The following is a 12,749-nucleotide window of genomic DNA, read 5'->3' as shown; positions in this document are numbered from 1 at the left end:
TCATACGTGTAAAATAGGGGCAAAAACGTCCCAAATGCAAAAAAAAGAGAAATGTCAGCAAATTTTGTACATTATTTTGCTTGAAAAACAGACTGTTTTGGCGACACAGCTTAAAGAGGTATTCCAGGAAAAAACTTTTTTATATATATCAACTGGCTCCAGAAAGTTAAACAGATTTGTAAATTACTTCTATTAAAAAAATCTTAATCCTTCCAGTACTTATGAGCTTCTGAAGTTAAGGTTGTTCTTTTCTGTCTAAGTGCTCTCTGATGACACCTGTCTTGGGAATCACCCAGTTTAGAAGCAAATCCCCATAGCATACCTCTTCTAAACTGGGCGGTTCCTGAGACACGTGTCATCAGAGAGCACTTGGACAGAAAAGAACAACCTTAACTTCAGAAGCTCATAAGTACTGAAAGGATTAAGATTTTTTAATAGAAGTAATTTACAAATCTGTTCAACTTTCTGGAGCCAGTTGATATATATATATAAATAATTTCTGGATAACCCCTTTAAATGTTGTAGTTGATCAGTGTGTATATTTACACTTATGCATGTACCTTAATATCTCGGCTGAAGTTGGTTATGTTTGGCCACTGAGCATTAGTCAGGTGGTAATTCACCCAGCGTAGTAGGAGCTCTTCAGGAGATAGTTTCATTAAGTCTTCCAGTGTCTCTCCATCTTTCAATAATGCAATCAATGCTAGATAAAAAGAAAAAATAGACTATCATGCTTTTATCAGGTAAGGCTAAGTTGACATTGCCGTCGGGCTCCGTTGTATAGAGCTCTGTCTGCAGTTCTGTCGATTATTTTTTACGCCACTAAACTCCGGTAAATTACAGGATCTCTGACGGACTCCATTTAAGTCAATAGGATCCATTGTGACCCGGTGGAGTCCGTTGGGCTCCGACCCATATTTGGGGCCGATCTGTGTTAAAAAAGAGCTGAATGGGACGGAGCACAACCGCAAGGTTAACATAGCCTAAAAAAGTATTTAAAACTATGTACTTATAAGTGGATTTGTGACGTATAAAACTCATAAGCAGAAGCAAAATGCTATAATATTATTGTCATTTCTGGGTCTTCTTGCCTTCTTTACACTATTGGCCAGTGTTTCCCAACAAGGGTGCATCCAGCTGTTGCAAAACTACAATTAGCTGTTCGGGCATGCTGGGAGTTGTAGTTTTGCAACAGTTGTAGGCACCCTGGCTGGAAAACGCTGCTATAGGCTCTAATGCAGACACCAGTAGCGATAGTTGTTACTTTTACAATAGGAATGGTACATCTATGCATACAGTGGGGATCAAAAGTTGGGCACCCCAGGTAATAATTTGTATTAATGTGCATAAAGAAGCCAAGGAAAGAGGGAAAAATCTCCAAAAGGCATCAAATTACAGATTAGACATTCTTATAATATGTCAACAAAAGTTAGATTTTATTTCCATCATTTACACTTTCAAAATAACAGAAAACAAAAAAATGGCATCTGCAAAAGTTTGAGCACCCTGCAGAATTTATAGCATGCACTGCCCCCTTTGCAAAGCTGAGACCTGCCAGTGTCATGGATTGTTCTCAATCATCATCTGGGAAGACCAGGTGATGTCAATCTCAAAGGTTTTAAATGCCCAGACTCATCTGACCTTGCCCCAACAATCAGCACCATGGGTTCTTCTAAGCAGTTGTCTAGAAATTTGAAACTGAAAATAGTTGATGCTCACAAAGCTGGAGAAGGCTATAAGAAGATAGCAAAACATTTTCAGATGTCAATATCCTCTGGAATGTAATTAAGAAATGGCAGTCATCAGGAACAGTGGAAGTTAAAGCAAGATCTGGGAGACCAAGAAAAATATTAGACAGAACAGCTGGCAGGATTGTGAGAAAAACAATTCAAAACCCACGTTTGACTGCACAATCCCTCCAGAAAGATCTGGCAGACACTGGAGTTGTGGTACACTATTCCACTATAAAGAGATACTTGTAAAAATATGGTCTTCATGGAAGAGTCATCAGAAGAAAACCTCTTCTACGTCCTCACCACAAAAATCTGCATTTGAACTTTGCACATGAACATATAGATAAGCCTGATGCATTTTGGAAACAAGTTCTGTGGACCGATGAGGTTAAATTGAACTTTTTGGCCAGAATGAGCAAAGGTACGTTTGGAGAAGAAGGGGAACAGAATTTAATGAAAAGAACCTCTGTTCAACTGTTAAACATGGGGGTGGATCAATCATGCTTTGGGGTTGTATTGCAGCCAGTGGCACAGGGAACATCTCACGAGTAGAAGGAAAAATGGATTCAATAAAATGTCAGCAAATTTTGGATGCTAACTTGATGCCATCTGTAAAAAAGCTGAAGTTAAAGAGAGGATGGCTTCTACAAATGGATAATGATCCTAAGCACACCTCGAAATCCACGAGGGATTACATCAAGAGGCATAAACTGAAGCTTTTGCCATGGCCTTCACAATCTCCTGACCTCAACATAATTGAAAATCTATGGATAGACCTTAAAAGAGCAGTGCGTGACAGACAGATCAGAAATCTCAAAGAACTGGAAGACTTTTGTAAGGAAGAATGGGCAAAGATACCTCAAACTAAAATTGAAATACTCTTGGCTGGCTACAAAATGCGTTTACAAGCTGTGATACTTGCCAAAGGGGGCAGTACAAGATATTAACTCTGCAGGGTGCCCAAACTTTTGCAGATGCCAGTTTTCTGTTATTTTGAAAGTGTAAATGATGAAAATAAAATCTAACTTTTGTTGACATATTATAAGAATGTCTAATCTGTAATTTGATGCCTTTTGGAGATTTTTCCATCTTTCCTTGGCTTCTTTATGCACATTAATACAAATTTTTACCTGGGGTGCCCAAACTTTTGATCCCCACTGTAGATAAAGAAAGGGTTTTCATGGGTTGGGAACGAACTAGCCCTGAGAAGGCTGCCTGGGCATGTTGGGAACTGTAGTTTTACAACAGCTGGAGGCACCCTGGTTGGGAAACACTGATCTCTATAGAAAAAAATCTTTTATTTCTACCACCTTAAAGTATTGAAAATTTTGACACGGCTGAATTCTGAAAAAAGCACAATTACCTACTGTAGTACACAGGGACAGTTCTAATACAGGTCAGCTGGGAGTAGTAGTCCTTCAGCTGTTATGTCACATGGAAGGATGGTTAGCTGTCCCCTGTGAACCCAGCTATCTTTTGTCAAATGAGTTATTCCCATAGTCCAAAGTGTAGAAATGAGGACTCTGGACACTAGGAATCCGTGAAACAACTATAACACTTTACTGAAACTTCTTGTGCAAATCAAATCCAATACAGTCTATTTATTATAATGTAGGATATTACAGCTTTTGAGCCAGATGGATGCATATTTGGTCACTATCCCTTTTAATGTTATTCTTGCAGAAGATTGACTGAATGATGTACTTGAAAGGGGTACTCCAGTGAAAAACAATTAACTTCCTCTGGAGCATACAGCAGCTGATAAGAACTGGAAGGATTAAGATTGTTTAATAGAAGTAATTTACAAACCTGTTTAACTTTCTGGAACCAATTGATTTGAAAAATAATAGTTTTCCATCGGAGTACCCTTTTAAGCACATGTAACTGTAGTGACTAATGCAAGTGCAGAAGGAATATAGCTAAAGTTATGAAAGTTTATCAGTCCAATTCCCTTGTTATCTACTGATGATGTTCTACACAGGTTGGCTTACTGTTGTATAATACTCATAATTCCAAATGTTAGTGTATTGAAAAGGGACCCTTGTTCAGCATTATTGTCTTCTGACGAAAATGTAAAAAAAACTCCTTCTTGGAGATTAAGACTTGAAACAATTTATTCTCATACCATGGACTGCAATAGGAACAGGACAGTAATTTGATTGTAGGACAGGATTCCACCTAGAGATAATGCTTTGGCCTAGGTGTTGGCATCCACTAGTAAGAGCAAAGGATAGGAACAATGCACACTTTATTGACGGGACTACCCAGCAGGAGCAGAGCTGGGAGATGTTGTCCTGGCCAGACCTAAAGCTTACTAACAGGTTTTGGCTCCACCCCTTCTCCTGGGAGAGGAGGCTGGACTAGGGATATCTTCCACAACTATTGGCTTAGGAAGGATCATGTGACCAAGTCATCAATCATCTAATAGTACTATGCAGAAAAACACTTTTGAATATAATTTACAGTACCTCAAACACATCACACAGTTTTTGTCACATGTCAACTTGGGATGGTAACTGGTACTGGGACACTATACTACCATAATCTAATACAAGCATAAGCAACCTTCGGCACTGCAGATGTTTTGGACTACATCTCCCATGATGCTTTTACATCTAAAATGCTGCCAAAGCATCATGGGAGATGTAGTCCAAAACATCTGCAGTACCGAAGGTTGCCTATGCTTGATCTAATAGGTTATTGAGCTAAAGACCTCACATGGTCTAGTTTTGAGTGTGAATATTCAAAATGAGATTTTTTTTAAATGCAAATTTATGCTAATATTTATGCGAATATCAGCACTTCCAGACTGGACACTGATCCCTCCATTCTTTTAGGTGAAAGATATAATTGTGCATGCGCACTATGTAAATTTCATTACGAATTTTCGCATGAAAAAATAAATGCGAGGAGAAGAAGAAAAGAGAGCGAACATAGTGAATATGCAAATTCGAATATGGCCCCTGCCGCTCATTACTATTAACCAAATTTTTTGGAAAAATAAGCACAGACTGAAACCAGCAAAAAAAAAAAGAAAAAAAATTAATTGCTCACCCCTTAATCTGCCGTTGCTTCAGCACCGCCACAACTCATCTGATGTCCCCCCAAGACCTGATGTGATGACATCATGTAGACTGTTTATGTGATCATATGACATACATATATGCAGTGCCATGTACAAGGTACAAGGTATGAGATGTCACCGCAACAAGCCTTGCAGAGGACACTGAAGTGGCAATGGCTCAGATTTAGGAGGTAAATAATTTTTTTTCTATATTTTAAGGCTGTTTACAGCCTGAATTCGTTTTCGTTTAAGTCTCTTATATAAAGAAAATCCCACACTTCGACAGTCTATAAACCATTGTTATTTATTGGTTCAGCATTAAAGGGGTACTCTGCTGCTCAGCATTTGGAACAAACTGTTCCGAATGCTGGAGCCGGCGCCGGGACGGCGCTATGACGTCACGAGCTCCCAGCACCGGCTCCAGCGTTCGGAACAGTTTGTTCCAAACGCTGGACAGCGGATTACCCCTTTAAGGCTGTGTTTCCAAATTTTTTGGGGGGAAACTGCTACAGCAGTTTTTAAGCCAAAGCAAGAAGATTGAAAAGAAAAAGGAAATGTAAAGGAAGGACATATACTATTTGGATCCACTTCTGTCTTTGGCTCAAAAACTGCAGTGGCAGTTTTCAAGAAAAACTGTCCAGTGGAAATGATGCCTAAAAGATACATCCAAACATGTTGTAATGCGGGTTTACACAGTACTATAGCAGCTAATACTTCTCGAATGTTTCTCATTAGTCACAATAACTACATATCTATGACTAAGGAATAACACCTAAAACATGTCAGCTGCTACAGTACTGTTTAAATTGAATTTTACATTATAGTTGTACTGCCTCCAATACTCCAATAGACCTTACACTGGAAAAGCTGGAAAATACGTCATCCTACCTAACAGAACCACTTGCACATACACTGAACTTAACAGCAGCAGTTAAGAATACACTAACTGTGCCCAAAACCACGAATGAGGGCATGACTATAGAGGGCATACCCTATAATTGGAATTGAACCTTATGAGGGAGGGAGGGTGGTCTACGCCGAGATGAAATGCCCTGTCCAGAGGGTGAGCCAGCATATAAATAAGCCACACCCCATAGTGCATCCCCCTGCAGTCGTGGCAGGTATACCGGGTATACAGCCGCCTATGTGTAACAATGTTATTGTTCTGAAGATGTGTCAGCAACAACTATGCAGTACATCCCCCCTGTGGACGAGGCAGGCATAACAGGTATACAGCCGCCTATGTGTAATGACATTGTTGTTCTAAAAACATGTCAGTAACAACGACTACGCAGTGCATCCCCCCTGCAAACCTGAAAGGCACAACAGTGACACACCACCTAAGTGTTGTGAGGTTGTGTCTCTAGAAATTTGTCAGCAATAGGGACTAAAATAGTACATATCCCGCATCCTATAGGAATAGAAGGTTGAAATCAGAGGCTGAGTGTACACATTCGGACAACCAGGATGCTAATATATGAGTGTAATATTGAGCTAGTAACATATACGTGATGCAATTGTCGAAGTGCCGTAGTGTGACTTATCAGCTTTAGTAACATACACACAGGAACATGAAGCTATCGAATATGCATAACACAAAGTACTCTATGTGTGCTCGATAAGTTGGCTATAGTAGCCCGAGCATAAGACTAATACCCTGTGCCAAAAGCTGGTATGAATCTATAATGCATATGCATGCAACCACTGTAGAGTAACTTAAATCTTTGATCATACAGAACAACTGTTACCAACTGGTAAGAACGTATGCATTATGACTGCTATGACGTATGCCTGGTATGAACAATGGGAACTTATACGACATACAAATGCTATGAACAAATGCATAATAATTGCTATGAATATGCTGTGCTATGAATGAATGCAAGATAGACACTGCACGTATATGCTCACGGCGTGTATATGATATAAATGCTATGACTGGATGCTTAATGTACTGTTGAAACCCCCATATAACCCCCATATGGAATCGGCATAATGATGATACGTAAAACATGTATGCACAGAATTACTGCCAAGACATGAATGCTGTGAACATGTACATGATGTATACGCTAAGCACGTATGGATGACTGAAATGCTATGAACGTGTGCATGACATGAACTGCTATGAATGTATGCCAAACAAAGGATACTAGGAAACTATACATGACATACCTACTATAAAAATCTATGAGCGTATACCGCACATGAAACGCTGGGAACGTCTCTCTAACCTGAAACTGAATTGCATCCATGATCTGCCCTTCATGTACACATGCATAACACATGCCATGCAATGCACACATGACATGACAAGCTAGGAACGCACACGAGACTTAGATGCCACAAACTCAACAAGAAATGCCACGCAACATATGCATCCCAAATGCAATGAAACATAATATGACTTTAGTGCTATGAATGTACACATCAGCTTATGTACAGTAAAATTAGGTAAGCATGAGGACAAGCTGAGAGCATAAACATAATACAAATGCTGAGGATATATGCACACTGAGTGTATGTACGTATACATATAACAAAACTATGAACGTATGTAAGGTATGAATGCTACACACAATGTAAATGCTATAAATGTGTGCACAATACAAATGCAACAAGCGTTTTGTGCATGACTATGCCATAAATGAAAGCTCGCTGTAGCTGTTATGAAAGTATACACAATATAAATGCTGACCGTATGCACGATTTAACGTTGTAAACGTTTACACCATATGAAAGCTATGACCGTATGCGCAATATATTTATGCTATGAACATATGCACAAAAGTAAATGCAAAAAAATGTAAGCACAATATGAATACTATAAACGTTTGCACAACACAAAGCTACAAGCATGATAATGATAAGCACGATATAATGCTATGGAAGTATGCACAAGTAAATGCCTATAACTGTATGCAGGATACTATGCATATCTGCACAAAATAAAATACTATGAACATATGTGCAATAATAAATAAGACAAACTTATGCCCAACATCAATACTACTAACACAACAATCATAATGCTATGAATGTACGCAAATTATACACATATACACAATCAATACCCTGAACATGTGCACAATATAAATACCATGAATGTATGCCCAATACTAAAAAGGTATATACAATATGAACACTAAGAAACGTATGCCCAATATGACTACCATTAACATATGCCGATATATATATGCAGAGAACGTAGGCATAGTCCAATACTATGTACGCACAATAGCACAAACACCATGAGAATATGCATCATACTAAGCAACGCACATATGCACAGCATCCAACATTACGAACATGCACTATAACTCATACAAATGAGTGCACTCTCTCAATACTATGTAAGTATGCACCGTGTAAACTATGCATGTGAGCACAATGTAAAACCATGGACATAGGCATGACCCATACTATAATCGTGTATCAAAAGCAACCACGAACACAAGTACAATTGAATGCTGAGAACGCCTGTACAATATAAACATTATGAAAAGAGAAAGAAGAAAGGCGCTCCGTGCTCACCCTGCTAAGTTGTGTAGTGGCATATACAACAATGCTGATCGCGTGGGATTTAAGGATCACAATCCTATAGTCTGCAGCCTTCCTGAAGAATTATGGAATAGAAAAGGACTTCAAAAGGACCAGGATTTTCGGTGCTAACCACGTAGGTCTATCCCTCCGTGGTCAGCGCCGAAAATCCTGGTCCTTTTGAAGTCCTTTTCTATTCAATATAAACATTATGGACATATACATGATATAATACTCTGAACGTACACATGAACATACCCCCTATGAATGTATGCGCAAAACAATTACTATGAACGTGTGTACTATATATCTGCTATACACGTTTGCACAATCTAAATGCTAATAACGTATGCATAACCAACACAATGGACTCATACATGATTTGCACACTAAGAACATGTGCACGATGTGAACAAATGACTGAGAATCATATAATGATAAAATGTAAGCAAAACATGGAGAAACGACCGTGTGTATGATGTAAACGCTAGGGAGGTATGCCTGACAAACGCTATGCACAGATACATGCTGATTTTGCAATGTATACAGGGCATACTAACAATTTATGCAGGCTATATTTAATATGAACTGGGCCACGTACTTGAGCTGGAATGTTGTCACGTGCATACACTGTGGCATCCCAGCAGGTTGCAAATGCAAAAGTTTAAATGCTCTAACTGAGCTACAATAGGCTCAGTTAGAGCAGCCAGCTTGAAAGTAAGTACCCAGACCACAGCTGGGGGTTCATCACTGTGTCTCAGGACATGAGTAGTGGTAACACAGAACTACCTCCTACTGACCGGCTAAACTGAGGTGAGTCTGACAGATCTGTCTGAGCTTCAACATGGGTTTGAGCTGCTGTAATTAAGTGGGAGATGGCAGATCGTGATGCAGACGAACCTCTGAAGTGGCGCGTGACAATCACGGGGATGGTACTGCCTTATTACCGGCTACAGCAGGCGTGCAAGGGACTGACAGGTGAAAAACCTGAAAAGTCTGTGGGCCGAGTGCACTGTCCGAACCACCATCCCACCAAGCACAATGCCAGCTCACGAACAGTCCACCGCGACGAACAGCCAGTAACCCGCCACACCCCTTCCCCCTAACACAACCTGCCCGGGAGACCTGCTGCGACTCTGCAACCGCACCCTCCGAAATGGGTTCTAGCGTCTCCTCTGTGTCCCCACTCATTACCTGTAGCATCTGTGGTGATAGCTTCTAGCATTCCCCCTTGAGGCAGCCGTCGGGGCTGCCGAGGCCGCACCACTCGGTGTAGCAACGCTGCCGAAAACTTGGCGGGAAATGCAACAGGATGTCTGTCAGCTGGATCAGCCAATGACGTACGCCTACACTACTGCTACTACGCCGAGACAAAACACCCTGTCCTGAGGGTGAGCCGGGGTATAAATAGGCCACGCCCCTCCCACAAATACAGCCTTTACAAGCTTATCAATTGGTGAGACCATATGCTGGTTAGAAGGGGAGGAGGAATGGTGAACGGATGCTTTGTGTTGTTTCTTTAAGTCTTTGGTCTAGTACCCTGATAGATAATGCCAGATGATTGTGCTTTTCATGTGAAAAGGAATTTTTTTTTCAATTTTCTAAAAAGCCCAGAAAACCCTTTCAAAGCTCCTGGTGCCAATTTTTTAGAGTCTATCGACTAACATTTAAGATTCATAGTATTGGTGCCCTCTTATTTAACTAAAGGGTTGTTAATCCCCTTCAAGCATCAGGCCCACTGGTGACTGGAGCTGGTGCAACACGGTTGTTCTGCCACTACATTGGACAATGACTAGAGCTTATGAGGTTTCATCACATTAACATTTACAGAACATAATGATTCTAAATTACCTTCATTTTTGGAGATCTCAATGTCAGCAAACAATCCAGCTTTAATAATCTGCCATAACAGGCCCAGGACCAAATGAGGCTTTCCTTCTTTTAAATCGTTAGCACCAATGTTCACCACTGTACAACCAATGGCGGAGGCTGAATTCAGAGCTAAGTTAATGTTTTCCTAAAGTATTGTAAAAACAAGGAGATCATAAGTGTTATAAAGTACACACTGATGGTCGCTGAGCATATAGGAAAACCTTATATCATGTTTATATCAAGTATGGATAAAGAGTATCATGCTAACATTCTAATCATTGTTAAAAGAAGCACTGTCCCTTTAAAAGATTTGTAACATGTTGTAGAGATATGAAAAAAGTTTTGAACTCAGTCATGTGATAACCAGTCTGACTCTCACAAAGTTACTGTGCTTAAAGGGGTACTTTGCCCCTAGAAATCTTATTTCCTATCCAAAGGAAAGGGAATAAGATGTCTGATCGCAGAGCATGGGGTGCAGCGCCTGAGGCTCTTGAAATGCCGGCCGGGCCCCGATCGTGACATCACGCCCACACCCCCTCAATGCAAGTCTATGGGAGGGGGCATGGTGGCCTTCATGCCCCCTCCCATAGACTTGCATTGAGGGTGCATTGCAGTGACGTCACGAGCCTGCGCCCCGCATCGCCGGTCATCCGCCATGGAGCGAAGATCGCTCTGTGTACCAGATGTCTAAGGGGGCCGCAACTGAAATTGCGGCCGTCCCCAGCAATCAGACATTTTATCCCCTATCCTTTGGATAGGGGATTAAATGTTTAGGGGTGGAGAACCCCTTTAATGTGTGTGAGAGGATGTCAGTCCAGGGTTAGCTGACTTCCTGTGAACTTCCAGGATGACTTCCAGGATGACTTCACCACCTACGAGATCCCCTCTTGCTAGCTGTCAGACTCCTCCCCACCCAGACATGTATGCTGCTGCTATATCAATGGGAGAACATACAAACTCATTGCAGATGTTGTCCTTGGTGGGATTTTAACCTAGCACGGCAGCGTTGCAAAGCAACAGTGCTGACCACTATGCCTCCATAGGATCAAAATATATAGTTGTTATGCACTTCCCCAGAGGCTATGTTCACACATTACATTTTTTTCCAGTGTTTTTTTTTCAGTTTTTGCCTTAATTTTTCCACCATCATAATAAAAATCATTACCACGATTTTGGAAAATCACAGTAGTAACAGCCAAAATGCGGTAAAGACACACTGCAGGAAATCCACTGTAAGTTAAGCTACCATTCATTTAAAAGGGTCTGCCAGCAGTCTAAATAATCTGACAGTATTGCGGACTGTCTGCGGACCCATTGAAATGAATGGTAGCGTAACTAGCAGTGGATTTCCCACAGTGGGAAACTTGCTGCTTGTTATCATCATGTGAACGTACCCTAATTGTGATTATGGGTCAAATCTCATTTGCCTTATTTCTCTATACAATGCACTCTGAAGAAAATGCATCAAAACTGCATGTAATGTAAACTGACACCACCAACTTATGAGTTTCAGTTGTTTAGGCTTCTGGCTGTTGTATTCTAGCTAGGTTAATTGAATCACCCCTCTCTTTGTAAAGCCAGCCAGAGGATTTATAGGGAATGTAGGCAGCATGACAATTCTAGATTTGCTCTGAATCTAAAACAAACATGGCTCAAAACACATACCTGCCACATCAGCTAAAAAAAGTAAGCAGAAAACATTCACAAGAACCTCTACAATATACTGTAATAACAGACTATTCTGCACTATGTTAGCAAATAAAAAAATGTACAGAGTGCTTCTTTAAAACCAAGAAGATCAATTCATCAACCGTATTAGGGGTTGTGTCATAAATGGTTGGTCCAACTTTTAGCATCCTTATGAACAGGGGTCTTACGTGTATACACATTCGTAGTCACTCTACATTACAGTGAATAGCACCAGTAAGGAAGAATACACTGTAAAAACTTGCTTTGCTGCCAGTACCATAAAATAAATATTTTCTATATCCAATGGTTCACTCTTTTCTGGACTGTCACAAAGGAACAGCCTGTTCTTCCCTCTTTCCAGCATTTATTTTCAGCATATCAGTTTACAGTGGTTTTCTATGAATAGCTGCCATGCAAAACATATAAATATTAAGATATCTAGGCTAAAATACACATGACGTAAGCGATAAAAAGCAGATCATGGACTTACTGAAATGGTAAATGGGGTTAGCTTTGTCGTGTTAATAGCTCTTTCATCAATTGTATCCGGCTGGGACAAATTTACCATTTTGCTAAATGAAAAAAATAAATAGATAAAAAGTAAAACAAACAGTACCTGAGCCTCCACTCTACAATAAAACAGATAAAATAAATACAGATAAAAGAGCATTACCCTTCCGCGTATAAAATATGATTGTCCAAGTAAAAAAAATATATATATATTAGACAGCCTGTTATGGCAGTGTTTTACAAACTCCAGCTGTTGCAAAACTACAACATGCCTGGAAAGCCTGCTGGGAGTTGTGACTTTTTTGTTGCTCTTTGCAAATGTATAAAACAGAACATCCTAT

The 12,749-nt window shown here is 40.2% G+C and overlaps 1 protein-coding gene across 4 annotated transcripts in view; it reads right to left on the bottom strand.

Annotated features, from left to right (window-relative positions):
- PLS1 (plastin 1) overlaps positions 1–12,749 on the bottom strand; it is a 130,706-nt gene that overhangs the window by 45,819 nt on the left and 72,138 nt on the right. For all 4 annotated transcript variants that reach the window (XM_056564806.1, XM_056564803.1, XM_056564805.1 and 1 more), the window contains 3 exons: positions 12,389–12,470; positions 10,189–10,354; positions 561–703 (listed from right to left, as the gene is read on the bottom strand). In XM_056564806.1, the coding sequence (XP_056420781.1) occupies positions 561–703; positions 10,189–10,354; positions 12,389–12,470 (391 nt within the window). The remainder of the gene's footprint in view (positions 1–560; positions 704–10,188; positions 10,355–12,388; positions 12,471–12,749) is intronic.

The sequence above is a fragment of the Hyla sarda genome, chromosome 3 (genome assembly GCF_029499605.1).
Source record: "Hyla sarda isolate aHylSar1 chromosome 3, aHylSar1.hap1, whole genome shotgun sequence".
Lineage (NCBI taxonomy): Eukaryota > Metazoa > Chordata > Amphibia > Anura > Hylidae > Hyla > Hyla sarda.
Note: the sequence above shows the minus strand (reverse complement) of the source record. Positions and strands in the feature narration are given on the sequence as shown.